This window comes from Malania oleifera, chromosome 9 (genome assembly GCF_029873635.1).
Source record: "Malania oleifera isolate guangnan ecotype guangnan chromosome 9, ASM2987363v1, whole genome shotgun sequence".
Classification (NCBI taxonomy): Eukaryota; Viridiplantae; Streptophyta; class Magnoliopsida; order Santalales; family Ximeniaceae; genus Malania; species Malania oleifera.
Window position 1 is genome coordinate 38,998,228 of NC_080425.1, and position 15,394 is coordinate 39,013,621.

The window sequence follows — 15,394 nt, forward strand, 5'->3', positions numbered from 1 at the left end:
TGAGTATGATGAAGTAAGGGGAAGAATACTAGGGAGACAGCCTCTATCCCCACTCAAGGAAGTATTTTCTGAAGTATGACAAGAAGATTGTCGAAGGAGTGTGATGATGAAGAAAAAGGAGGATGAGACTATGGAAAAATTTGCTCTACTTGCTGCCAATAATCTTGCTCCTCATGCTGCTGGTAACACAGATTTGGCTACTGCCAATATTTCTGTACAACGGTCTTACTCTAATCAAAGGAGGTTGGAAGATAAGCCTCAAGTATGGTGTGACTATTGCAATAAGCCACACCACGCTTGAGAAAATTGTTGGAAACTCCATGGAAAGCCAGCAAATTGGAAGAGCAACAAATCTGGACCCTCTGGTAGCAATCATGCAGTCCCTAAAGCCAATGAAGCTAATTTCCTAAGTTCTGAGCAGGTGGATCATCTTCTTCAACTGCGGCAATCTACTTCTGCCTCTAGTCTTCCTAGTGGTTCATTGGCCCAAACAGTTGATAAATCTACTGCCTACCCTTGTTGCTTAAATCTTGCACCATGGATTATTGATTCTGGTGCATTTGATCATATAACCAACCTCACAATTGTTTCAATATTATTCTTCTTTGTTCTGGTAATAAAAAGATTAGAATTGCAGATGGAAGTTTTTCATCTGTTGCTGGAACAGGTTTTGTCCAAATCTCCAAAAAAATAGAACTCAAATCTGTCCTTCACATCCCTAAACTTGCTTGTAACCTGCTGTTTATTAGTAAACTCTCACGGGATTCTAATTGTTGTGTCATTTTCTTTGATTCCCATTGTGAATTTCAGGACTAACTCTCGGGGAGGATGATTGGTAGTGCTAGGATGATTGATGAACTCTACTACTTCGATGAGACTTTATTCAACAATAAACAAGCTCAGGGTTTGAGTAGTAGTACTAGTTCTGTTTTTGTACGTGAACAAATAATGCTTTGGCATATTAGACTAGGACATCCTAGTTTTCTCTATTTGAGACACTTTTTTCCTAACCTATTTAAAAAACTAGATTGCAATTCTCTTCATTGTGATGTTTGCCACATATCCAAATGTCACCGAAGCACCTATCAATAAAAAGCTTATCATTCTTCCAAACCTTTTTATTTAGTTCATAGTGATGTTTGAGGTCCCTAAAAAACCACTACTACTTTTGGTAAGAAATGGTTTGTTACGTTTATTGATGATCATACACATTTGTGTTGGGTGTTCTTATTGAGTGACAAATCTGAGGTTGAAATTTTTTTTCAGGATTTTTATAATATGGTTGAAACCCAGGTCCAATCGAAAATCAGTATCCTTAGAATTGATAATGGTACTGAATATTTTAACAAATGTTTAGGAACGTTTCTTTCAACAAAGGGTATTCAACATCAATCCACTTGTCGTGACACCCCACAACAAAATGGCATTGCTGAGAGGAAAAATGGCCATTTGTTAGAGGTTGCACGGGCCCTAATGTTTTCAATGCAAATTCCTAAATATCAGTGGGGTGATGCTATTTTAACTGCCTATTATCTCATTAATAGGATGCCTACTTGAGTGCTAAAATACATCACTCCCTTAGATTGCCTAAAAAAATTGTTTCCTACATGTCAGATAACATTAGACCTGCCACTAAAAGAGTTTGGATGCACTATTTTTGTTCATATACCTACCAATCTTCGATCCAAGCTTGATCCTAGCGCAGAAAAATGCGTTTTCTTTGGATATGCCCCAAATAAATTAGGGTACAAATGTTTTAACCCTCTGACCAAATAGATGTTTTTTATTGAAAACCAGCCTTTTTTTGGCCATAACTATGTTCAGGGAGAGTAAAAGGAAACTGAAGATGAGTGGAAAACCTCTAAGCCTCTTCCAAATGTTTTCCTTGACATTGATATCCACTCTTTAAAGGGTCAGGGAACCATACTTTAACTAGTGAAAAAAATGGAAATCCTAGTCTACCTATACAAGGCATACTTGATTCACAAACAGTGAGAGAAGTACTATCAAATATTCTCTCATCTGAGCTTCGTGTTTATACCAAAAGAAGAAATCATCATAATAATAGAGTTCTTTCTTCAAATTTAGAGCAAGACCAATCGTCATCACCTACACAAGTTGGTCCTCCACATACTCCAGGTACTTTTTCTTCTCCAAATCCTTGTTTTGATAATTCTTCTTATCTTGACCTGTCCATTGCCCTTAGGAAAGGAGTTAGAACTTGTACCACACGTCCTATTTCCAACCATCCATCGTATCATAGACTCTTCGGTTCTCAAAAGGCCTTTACTTCAAATTTTTCTCATCTATTTATTCCAAGAACCATTCAGGAAGCACTAGATCACCTGGAATGGAGATTGGCTATTCAAGAAGGGATGGATGCACTAATTGCTAACAGCACTTGGGAAATTGGTGACCTACCAGAGGGGAAGAAGACTGTTGGCTGTAAATGGGTATTTACAGTAAAATTCAAGGCTGATGGGAGTATAGAAAGGTACAAAGCAGGACGAAGGGGTTCACTCAAACATATGGAATTGACTACCAGGAAACATTTGCTCCAGCAGCCAAGATGAACTCAATTCGTTTGTTGCTCTCTCTAGCAGCTCACTCTAATTGGCCCTTATATCGACTAGATGTGAAGAGTGCATTCTTAAATGGAGACTTAGAGGAGGAAATCTTTATGGATCTACCGCCTGGATTTGAAGGGAAAGGTGGCAAAGGCAACGTGTGCAGATTGAGGAAATCATTGTTTGAACTTAAACAATCTCCTAGAGCTTGGTTTGAACGCTTTGGGAAGGTAGTAAAGAGTCATGGCTACAACCAAGGTCAAGCCGATCATACTATGTTCTATAGACGCACGAGTGAAGGTAAAATGGCTATCCTTATTGTCTGTGTAGATTATATAATTTTGATAGGTGATGATAGCAATGAGCTAGAGAGGATAAAGAATTCCTTGCTTAGGAATTTGAGATCAAAGAATTAGGCAACTTGAAGAATTTTCTTGGTATGGAATTTGCAAGGTCAAAGAAAGGAATTTTTGTTTCCCAACACAAGTATGTGCTTTATTTACTTGGAGAAATAGGTCTGCTAGGGTGCAAAGCAGTAGAAACCTCTATAGAGCCGAACATAAAACTCCAACAAGCTAAAGGCTGAAGAAGTGATCAACATAGAGAAATACCAAAGATTGGTAGGGAAACTCCTTTATCTCTCCCATACACGTCTTGACATAGCCTTTGCAGCAAGCGTGGTAAGTCGATTTATGTATTCATAAGGACCCGAGCATTTTGATGTTGTGTACAAGATTCTAAGGTACCTAAAAGGGACTCTAGGTAAAGGTTTATTATTTGGAGGACATGGGAATTTACAGGTTGAAGTATACACTGATGCAGATTGGACTGGAAGTATCACTGATAGAAGATCAACTTCTAGCTATTGCACCTTTGTTGGAGGAAATTTAGTAACATGGTGCATTAAGAAACAAAATGTGGTGGCAAGGAGTAGTGTAGAGGCAGAATTTAGGGCTGTTGCTCATGGAATTTGTAAAGCACTATGGATAAAAAGGTTGCTGGAAGAATTAAAGATTACTAATTCACTACCAATGATACTGTATTATGACAATAAAGTTGCAATAGCTATCGCTCACAATCCAGTTCTTCATGATAGAACTAAACATGTGGAGGTAGACAAGAATTTTATCAAGGAGAAAATAGATGATGGAGTAATCTGTCTGCCATATATCTCGACAACTGAGCAAGTAGTAGACATACTGACAAAGGGACTTCCGAAGAAACAGTTTACAAACTTCATTAGCAAGCTGGCCATAGAAGATATCTTCAAGCCAGCTTGAGGGGGAGTGTCAGAAAGTTTCAAATCTGTTTAGTCAACTTTCTTATTTTTCTAAGAGAATCTTGAATGTAAATGTGTGAATATCCTAGAATATTTAGTTTCCTTGGAAGTTAGCATCTTTGGTTCTTTCCTTCTATTCTTCTGCTGTACATCTATTTATACAGACCTGTACCTATGTTACAATTAATGAGAATTATTTCCACAAGAAGCTATCTCATTCTAGAATAATATATGTCAAGTATAATACCCTTATTAATTCACACTTATGAAACTCTTAACCAAGGTCTTAAATTTTGATTTCGACTCAAATTTCGAAGCTCCAAAAGTACGGAAATTTCGACGGAAATTTCAATTTCGATGTTGATTTGAAAAAATAATGGAAATTTGTAATAAAGCATGGAATTCTTTGTGAAACTTTAGAAATGGTTAACAAACATAATAATATAAGTTTTAGGATTAACATTTTACAAATTAAATACATCTATGTTTTGTATGAGGTGGAAAAGTTGTAAAATACTATGTGTATCAAACATTTTTGTAAGATAATGTACATTAAATATATTCAGTTAATACAAATGAAATTCACAAATCATTTAAATATTATTTATTGTACAAATAATGATAATATAGACATGAATGGTTAAATAAAATGTTACTGTAAGTTTATTTTTTCATATAATTTCAAAAGCACTTGTAATAATCTTTTGTTTTGATAAAATAAATAAAATAAATTAAGATAGAAATTTCACTTCACTCCTAAATTTCTCATTTGAATTCTGACGAAATTTCATCGTATAGTTAAAATTTTGACAAGTTCGCTAAAATTTCAAGATTTAGATAATTTTTGGATGATTCATTGAAATTTCTAGGGAAATTATGCAAGATGGAAATTGACTGCCATTTCGATTTTGAGGGTGATGGAAATCGGAAATTTTGACAATTTCGTGGAAATTTAAGACCATGCTCTTAACACATAATAATAATGATAAACGACTATAATCATTATCACCCTTCAAGTTGTGGGCACACAGTGTAGGATTGATAATAAGAAAGAATAGAACAGGGAAGAATAGAGAAAGAAACACACTGAGAGATATTTCATTAAACAAACGACGTACAAGAATAAAGGGGAAAGCAAGAGAACTATTAAAGGAGGCTCTTAGTTCTCACTTGCTCTACTCTTTCTTATTATCGATCCTACATTGCGTGCCCACAGCTTGAGGGGGAGTGATAATGATTATAGTCATTTATTATTATTATTATTATGTGTTAAGAGTTTCGTAAGTGTGAATTAGTAAGGGTATTATAAACATTGGTATTATACTTGACATATATTATTCTAGAATGAGATAGCTTCTTGTGGAAATAATTCTCATTAATTGTAACATAGGTACAAGTCTGTATAAATAGATGTACAACAGAAAAATAGAATGAAAGAACCAAAGATGCTAACTATTAAGGAAACTAAATATTCTAGGATATTCACACATTTACATGCGAGATTCTCGTAGAAAAATAGGAAAGTTGACTAAACATATTTGAAACTTTCCAATACTCCCCCTCAAGCTGGCTTGAAGATATCTTCCATGGCCAGCTTGCTAATGAAGTTTTCAAATTGTTTCTTCAGCAGTCCCTTTGTCAGTATGTCTACTACTTGCTCAATTGTCGAGATATGTGGAAAACAAATTACTCCCTCATCTATTTTCTCCTTGATAAAATGCTTGTCTACCTCATGTTGTATTGTCACAATACAATTTCATTGGTAGTGAATTAGTAATCTTTAATTCTTCCAACAACCTTTTGATCCATAGTGCTTCACAAATTACATGAACAATAGCCCTAAATTTTGCCTCCGCACTACTCCTTGCCACCACATTTTGTTTCTTGCTGCGCCATGTTACCAAGTTTCCTCCAACAAAGGTGCAATAGCCAGAAGTTGATCTTCTATAAGTAATACTTCTAGCCCAATCTGCATCAGTGTATACTTCAACCTGTAAATTCCCATGTCCCCCAAATAATAAACCTTTACCTGGAGTCCTTTTTAGGTACCTTAGAATCTTGTACACAGTATCAAGGTGCTCGGGTCTTGGTGAGTGCAAAAATTGACTTACCACGCTTGTTGCAAAGGCTATGTCAGGATGTGTATGAGAGAGATAAAGGAGTTTCCCTACCAATCTTTGGTATTGTTCTCTGTTGATCACTTCTTCAGCCTTGGCTGGTTGGAGTTTTATGTTCGGCTCTATAGGTGTTTCTGCTGCTTTGCACCCTAGCAGACCTATTTCTCCAAGTAAATCAAGCATATACTTGCGTTGGGAAACAAAAATTCCTTTCTTTGACCTTGCAAATTCCATACCAAGAAAATACTTTAATTTGCCTAAGTCTTTGATCTCAAACTCCTGAGCAAGGATCTTCTTTAACCTCTCTAGCTCATTGCTATCATCACCTGTCAGAATTATATCATCTACATAGACAATAAGGATAGTCATTTTACCTTCACTCATGTGTCTATAGAACATAGTATGATCGGCTTGACCTTAGCTGTAGCCATGACTCTTTACTACCTTCCCAAAGCGTTCAAACCAAGCTCTAGGAGATTGTTTGAGTCCGTACAATGATTTCCTCAATCTTCACACCTTCACCTTTCCCTTCAAATCTTGGCGGTAGATCCATAAAGACTTCCTCCTCTAAGTCTCCATTTAAGAAGACATTCTTCACATCTAGTTGATATAAGGGCTAGTTAGAGTGAGCTGCTAGAGAGAGTAGCACACGGATTGAGTTCATCTTGGCTACATGAGCAAATGTTTCCTGGTAGTCAATTCCATATGTTTGAGTGAGCCCCTTCGCCATAAGTCTTGCTTTGTGCCTTTCTATGCTCCCATCAGCCTTGAATTTTACTATAAATACCCATTTACAGCCAATAGTCTCTTTCCCTCTTGTAGGTCACCAATTTCCCAAGTGTCGTTAGCAATTAGTGCATCCATCTCTTCTTGAACATCCAATCTCTATTCCGGGTGATCTAGTGCTTCCTGAATGGTTCTTGGAATAAACAGATGAGAAACATGTGAAGTAAAGGTCTTATAAGAATCGGAGAGTCTATGATAGGATAGATGGTTGGAAATAGGATGTGTGGTATAGGTTCTAACTCCTTTCCTAAGGGCAATGGGCAGGTCAAGATCAGAAGAATTATCAAAACAAGGATCTGGAAAAGAAAAAGTACCTGGGTATGTTAAGGAGGACCAACTTGTGTAGGTGATGATGATTGGCCTTGTTCTGGATTTGAAGAAAGAGCTCTATTATTCTAATGATTTCTTCTTCTGGTATAAACACGAAGCTCAGATGAGGGAATATTGATAGTACTTCTCTCATTGTTTGTGAATCAGGTATGCCTTGTATAGGTAGAATAGGATTTCCATTATTTTCGCCAATTAAAGTATTGATTTCCCGACCCTTTAAAGAGTGGATGTCAATTTCAAGGAAAACATTTGGAAGAGGCTTAGAGGTTTGTCAAAACTCATCTTCAGTTTCCTTTTCCTCCCCCTGAAGATAGTTATGGCCAAAAAAGGACTGGTTTTCAATAAAAACAACACCCATACTGATATGAATTTTTCTGGTCGGAGGGTTAAAACATTTGTGCCCTTTTTTATTAGGAGCATATCCAAGGAAAACACATTTTTCTGCCCTAGGATAAAGCTTGGATCAAAGATTGGTAGGTATATGAACAAAAACAGTGCATCCAAACACTTTTAGTGACAGGTCTGATGTTATCTGACATGTAGGAAACAATTTTTTTAGGCAATCTAAGGGAGTGATGTATTTTAGCACTTGAGTAGGCATCCTATTAATGAGATAATAGGCAGTTAAAATAGCATCACCCCACTGATATTTAGGAATTTGCATTGAAAACATTAGGGCCCGTGCAACCTCTAACAAATGGCCATTTTTCCTCTCAGCAATGCCATTTTGTTGTGGGGTGTCACGACAAGTGGATTGATGTTGAATACCCTTTGTTGAAAGAAATGTTCCTAAACATTTGTTAAAATATTCAGTACCATTATCAGTTCTAAGGATACTAATTTTCGTTTGGAATTGGGTTTCAACCATATTATAAAAATCCTGAAAAAAAAAATTTAACCTCATATTTGTCACTCAATAAGAACACCCAATACAAACGTCTATGATCATCAATAAACGTTAGAAACCATTTCTTACCAGAAGTAGTAGTGATTTTTTAGGGACCCCAAACATCACTATGAGTTAAATAAAAAAGTTTGGAAGAATGATAAACTTTTGATTGATTGGTGCTTCGGTGACTTTTGGATATGTGGCAAACATCACAATGAAGAGAATTGCAATCCAATTTTTTAAATAAGCTAGGAAACAAATGTCTTAAATGGAGAAAACTAGGATGCCCTTGTCTAAGATGCCAAAACATTATTTGTTCACGTGCAGAAATAGAACTAGTACTGCTACTCAAACCCTGAGCTTGTTTATTGTTGAATCAAGTCTCATCGAAGTAGTAGAGTCCATCAATAATCCTACCACTGCCAATCATCCTCCCCGAGAGTTGGTCTTGAAATTCACAATGGGAATCAAAGAAAATGACACAGCAATTCGAATCCCGTGAGAGTTTACTAATAGATAGCAGGTTACAAGCAAGTTTAGGGATGTGGAGGATAGATTTGAGTTCTATTTTTTCAGAGACTTGGATAGAACCTGTTCCAGCAATGGATGAGAAACTTCCATTTTCAATTTTAATTTTTTTATTACCAGAACAAAGAAGAATAAGATTGAAACAATTGTGAGGTACTGGTCATGTGTTCAGATGCATCAGAATCAATAATCCATGGTGCAAGATTTAAGCAACAAGGGTAGGCAGTAGAGTTATCACCTGTTTGGGCCAATGAACTAGTAGGAAGACCAGAGGCAAAAGTAGATTTCAGCAGTTTAAGAAGATGATCCACCTGCTCAGCACTTAGGAAATTAGCTTCATTAGCTTTAGGGACTGCATGATTGCTGCCAGAGGGTCCAGATTTGTCGCTTTTCTAGTTTTCTGGCTTTCCATGGAGTTTCCAGCAATTTTCTTGAGTGTGGCGTGGCTTATTGCAATAGTCACACCATACTCGAGGCTTATCTTCCAACCTCCTTTGATTAGAGTAAGGCCGCTGTGCAGAAATATTGGCAGTAGCCAAATCTGTGTTACCAGCAGCATGAGGAGCAGGATTATTGGAAACAAGTAGAGCAGTATTTTCCACGGTCTCATCCTCCTTTTTCTTCATCATCACACTCCTTCGACAATCTTCTCGTCGTACTTTGGAAAATACTTCCCCGAGTGGGGGTAGAGGCTGTCTCCGTAGGATTCTTCCCCTTACTTCATCAAACTCATCATTAAGTCCAGCCAAGAATTTAAAAATTCTTGCATTCTCCATCATCATCTTATTGTGATTGCAATCAGCAGGATTCTTCCATTCATAATCATTGAATAAATCCAGATCTTGCCATAGGCCCTTAAGAACATTAAAATACCTTGTTACACTACAGTCTCCTTGATTAGTATTGCCGATCTTCTGCTGCAGTTCATAAATCTAAGAGTAATTCCCAATGTTAGAGTACATCTGACTCACATTGTCCTAGAGTTCCTTTGTAGTAGAATAGCACATGTAAGTAGCACCAATCTCTTCATCCATAGCATTCACGAGCCATGCCATCACCATGGAATTTTTAGCATCCCATATAGCATAAGATGGGTCTATCTTCTCGGGCTCCTTAACTTCACCAGTCAAGTACCCTATCTTCCCTCTTGCACGAATATACATCCTGACTGATTGTGACCACTGCAGGAAGTGGACCTCATTCAGTTGTATATTGGTAATTTGGATAGAGTAAGGTTCAGAATGGGTAAGTCTAGTTTCAGGTTTGGTTTCGGGTTTAGCATTGTTTGAAGTTTCAGCCATGGCTACAGCAACAAAAGAGATTAGGGTAGAGTTGAAGAAAGAAGAAAACCCTATAGAGATTAGGGTCAGATTGGAGCCACCAAGGGAAACTAGGGTTTACACAAGACCAAGAGCCGGACCTAGCTTTGATACCATCTAGAATGAGATAGCTTCTTGTGGAAATAATTCTCATTAATCGTAACATAGGTACCAGTCTGTATAAATAGATGTATAGCAAAAGATTAGTAGGAAAGAACCAAAGATGCTAACTTCTAAAGGAAACTAAGTATTCTAGGATATTCACACATTTATAGTCGAGATTATCTTAGAAAAATAGGAAAGTTGACTAAACAGATTTGAAACTTTCCAACACAAGAAATCATAACAAGAAAAATTAAAGATTGGATGTTGAGTCAAGTGCATTTTCCTTTCCGAACAACTATAGTAGTATCAACATCATGGAAAATAAGATCATTTGACGAGAGAACTAGAGGCGCAGTAGTAGAAGTTGGAGGAGGCTCTCCTCTCGAGTAGTTGTGTGTCTACCTGCAAATTTGGATGATCCAATTGATGAGAAGGACTCAAACTGGATGAAGATGTAGGGGAATTGGGCACATAGAATAGATTGGGATCTGTAAGGCAGGGCAGGGGAAGGGACTCATCAAGGTCAATAGAACTCAAGAAATCAGAGTAGTATGGTGCAGACTCAAAAAATGTGACATCAGCAAAGACAGAATCAATTCAAAGTGGGGCTATAACACCGATATCCCTTTTGAGTATAGGAATAGCCTAGAAAAATACATTTAATAGCATAAGGATCCAACTCATTCATTCTTGGAGTTAACTGATGGACAAAGGACACATAGCTGAATATTCAAGGAGGAAGGGAGAACAAAGGAGCCTTAAGGAAGATAACTGTATATGGGATTTCACTAACAAGGACAGAGGATGGCATTTTATTGATGAGGGAGCAAGTTGTGAGCACAACATCACTCCAAAAAACTTTGGGGACATTCATTTGATACAAATAGGGTACGAGTGACTTCAAGAATATGTCTATTTCTTTGCCCTACAGCTTCATTTTTTCTTTTGGAGTGTGGGTGCAGGTGAATTGATGGATCATACCAGAATTAGTCATATAGGCAATGAGTTGGCTACTGAAGTACTTCTTAGCATTATCACTACAAAGTATCTTGACGGACATATCAATTGGAGCCTTTATTTGGGAATAGAAGGTGCAAAAGATATTAAACAAGTCATAACAATCTTTCATTAAATATAACCAAGTCATCCTTGAGTAGTCATCAACAAATGTAACAAAGTATCGAAACCCCAACTTCAACGTGACACGACTAGGATCCCAAATATTGGAATGGACTACCATGAAAGGACTAACCACCCATTTGTCGACCCGGGAAGCAAAGGGAACATGATGATGTTTTCCCAATTGACAAGACTCACACTCAAGATTTGACACAAAACTCAATGTAGGAACTAGCTGTTTCAACTTGTCCAAGGACGAATAACCAAGGTGACAATGGATTTTAAGTAGTGCAGTTGTGATTGTGAAGGCAATGGGAGGAGAAAGCAATTCAAAGCAGTAAAGCCCACGAGCCTCACATCTTGTGCCAATTGTCTTCCTCGTCTTTAGATCCTGAATAACCACAAAATCAGGAAAGAAAGCGACAAAACAATTTAGTGACTTTGTAAGCTTACTAATTGACATGAGATTGAAAGGGGGTTTAGGAATGTATAAAATATAAGAAAGAGAGATTGAAGGAGTAGGATTTATTGTTCCTTTCCCCTTAACAGCAGTAGTTGACCAGTCAATAAGGGTAACTTGAGGTAGACTTTTAGAATAGCGGAGGGAAAAAAAGAAGTTGGTTGTGCCTGTTATATGGTTAGTGGCAATAGAATCGATAACCTAAGGACTAGTGGGTGAGATACTAGATGACATATAGACTATAGGATTACCTTTCTGGGCAAAGATGCAATGTGGTAAGATGCTTGTTGAGATGATTGATATCGTAGAAAACTTAGACCAGTGATTACAAGATTAATTGCTGGAACAATCTGAACAGCCACGAACAAGGTGACCCACCATGAATGAGTCACAAATAAATCAGTACAAGGTTGCCACAGCACCAAGAAACTCAGAGAAACCAACACACAGCACTGGAACAATTGGAGAGGTGAACACTGACACTACCACAGCCAAATCAGTGTAAAATTTATATATCACTGCCAGTCTCACAAAAATAGTTTATGAACACTACCATTGCTCCAAAAGACTCACCAGTGGCCTTTATTAACTCCGAAAAACAACTAACGGATTACCACAAGTTTATGGTCAAAACAAAGATTGGATCTTTGTGCAAAACACATGCCTAACAGCTTGATATTTTGGTCTATGGAAGGAATTAAAATGTTGGATAAAAAACACAGCAAATCCCACTGTTTCAGACCCAATAAACTCAATTACCATTGACGAACAGCTTCACGAGCATCAAACAACCATTCCGGGTGACGCACATGAGCAATTTAAAAAGGTGAGATCTTTGGACAGAAAACATCTCAAAAAATTCCATTAATGTTTATAGAGAGATTCAAGCGCTGCTAGATGGATTCAGGCCAAAAACATGCCTGAAAGTGACTTCACGTGCCAGCACGTGGGTTTGGCCCTGGCAGCCTTCAACTGGCGCATGATATCGCATGGGGCACTGCCTGGAGTTGGGATTTGAGAGGAGGGCGGATTGGGAGTATCTTTGGGTGACTATGGTGTTGTTTTTGCAAAATCTATAGTAGATTTTGTGTTCCTGAACTGGCAGTGTCACCCAGGAAGTTTCCAGCGACTAGTCTGACTTCCGGCAGCTGCTGGTTGTTTTCTAGGGCTATAGTGTTGCTGGAAATTCTTCGTGATGGTTCGCATGCAGCAGATTCAGGGTTTTAGGCTTCGATTTTAATTGTGGTCGTAACAATTAGGGTCTAGGTTTCAGTTTCATTCTCTAATACCGTGTTGAATGATTGGGTAAAATGGAAGACCTAACTTCAATGATGGATCTCTCCCTCTATTTATGATACATGTCAAGTACAATACCAACAACCATAATTCCCCTACTAACTCACACTTACTAGTATAAATCTTAACACATAATAGTAATGCTAAATGACTAATAACCATTAACAGCTACTAAGAAATTATTAAATTATGCATCCTCTTTGGAAAATTTTAGATGTTTTACTTTTAAAAATCTTTAATGGAAAATGTGTGGTTAAAATATGAAATCCTCAATTTTCAGCTTGGGGGATAATTCTCTCAAAACCATTTTGTGTGGTTAAGCCATCATCCCATGAGCACTCACAAGGGGTTTGTATTTGTCTTTTAACCATTTCTAATATCTTAAAGCTTTATTTGGTTGCTGCAAAGTTGGAAGAAAATGAGAGAATCCTTGGAATTGCCTTAAGATTGATGAGTTTATTCTGTTTTTTTCCTTCCATATGTAATATTATTTCACTTTTTCATCAATCAAACAGAAATTATTATCATTGACTTTAAGAAAAATTGAATTTAGGTGTTCTGATTATCAGTTCTTTTGTTCAGGTCCTTGAGAGGATCATAAAGGGTGTAGAAGATTTTGGTTTCCACACCAAAGGATGGATTGAGTCTCCCTTAAAGGGTGCTGAGGGTAATGTGGAGTTCTTGGTTTGCTTTACCCGAACAGCTGAGAAGGACATAGATCAGTTCATTGCTTCTGAATTTTGACCCCAATATCAGCGAGTATCGATGCATGGGCTGTCTTGCGTGAAGGCACTGCAGCTCAATATGCGTGCACACGTGTGTTTCAATACAGTAAAATTGTGAATTTAGTCCATTTGTAATTGATCAAGTGGTTACTGGAATGCCCACTTAAGTGAGAGTGGGGAAGGGAAATGGGAACATGAAAATGGAAAGGTGAGAGATCCAGTTCTCCAAGGTTTTGAATGTACTTACATGTACGTCCTTGGGAGCCAATTTATGTTAAGTAATTATTTTATTATAATTTGGAATTCAATTAGTTAAAGCATCCTCTTATGCATGTATACATATCATGGATACTTTGTATGAATTGTGCAAGGTTGAGATTTTTTTGGTTCATAAATCATGTTTTATTCTTAATCATAGGTTTACATATGCTAAGCTGCTATTTATGAATTGTGAATTTCAGCCATTTGAAATAGAGATTCTTAAGCACTTTTGATCTTTTAATTTTGTGAAGTGTTGTCATACATTGGTTCCTTGTTTCTGTTCGAGTCCTCGTTGTCGTACACCTTTTTTTTTTTAATTTTATTTTCCATCATTGTATTAGCAAAAAAAATACAATAAATATAGTATCAAGGGCTCAAGAGCAATTGTTTTTGTGCCCGCGGGAGGAGGGGGGGTTGGAGGGGGAATTGTATTGAACAAGCGGCAGAAAGTATGCTGTTTGAATTTTGGCTTTGTTGAGATGCTTGAATGGTGACTTACCTAGTTTGAATATAAATTATGGTCAAATTGATTTCGTTATATATTTTAGGAATTGAAGCGCAATTTAGTAAAACTTCAACTGCTTGTATAATTTATCCCTTTTTTATGGGATAAAATAGAACAAGTGTCTTTGAGAGCAATTTTTCATTCAGTAATTAGTTTGCTATAATTAGGAATTCAATTAGTTTTAAGCATGCTCTTATACATATATACATTTCATGGATACATTTCAAGGTTCACTGTGTGCGTCATGTGCTCATTTGGTAAAAACCCACATTGGGAAATGCCATTGATTTAGATAAAAAGGAAAGAATACAATCTCAAGGACTAGAGGACGCAGAAAGTTTTACTGTTTGAATTCCAGCTTTGTTGAGACACTTGAATTTTTGTCAAAATTGTTACGGTTAAAAATTTTGAGAATTGAAATGCAATTTAGTAAAGATTTCAAAGACTTGTATGATTTATTTATTTATGTTTATTTAATAGACTGACATAGAAGACCCTACATGGTTGATGGATCGAAAAGAGCATTTAACTTGGCAAGCACATAACTTTTGTTGTGTTTAACCGTCGAGTCATCTCACATACACCACCAAAATGTTTTCAAAGGGGGAATTGGGATATTACGTAGAGAACTTCAACTAATGAAGTTGATGCACGACCAATAAATAATCCACGACTAACTAGCTAGCTTAGCTTGAATGTTGGAGCATCTCAAAGGGTATCCGAAGACAAACCACTAGGCCAACGACAGAGAGCCATGACACTGGAATAAATATAGCTCATCAACTGCTGCTGCATCACCAAGAAAAAGCAGCTGCATCCATTCACTAGTTCCACAAGAACGCCCTGTGTACCACGGCCTGTTCAAATGTCCATGCTCCTGGAATGAGGTAATACTGATGAAATGTTTGGATCAATGTCTCCCATGGTCTAAACATCAATCTTCAGTCATTCGACATATCTATTCCAAGTGTGGATATCGATGAACCAGAACCAAATTTACTAGTTATTTGTTTGTTAGCATCTAATGTTCACACACACGCAGACTAAAATTAATTTATATATATATATATAGGTGGGAGCAAATGTTCAAGCAATGATACAAAGCTGT

The 15,394-nt window shown here is 37.0% G+C and overlaps 1 protein-coding gene across 1 annotated transcript in view; it reads left to right on the forward strand.

The window, feature by feature from the left end:
* LOC131164088 (uncharacterized) overlaps positions 1 to 13,837 on the forward strand; it is a 90,131-nt gene extending 76,294 nt beyond the window's left edge. The window contains exon 9 of the mRNA XM_058121049.1: positions 13,378 to 13,837. Within this exon, the coding sequence (XP_057977032.1) occupies positions 13,378 to 13,539 (162 nt within the window). The 3' untranslated portion in view covers positions 13,540 to 13,837. The remainder of the gene's footprint in view (positions 1 to 13,377) is intronic.
* Positions 13,838 to 15,394: the final 1,557 nt, after the last annotated feature.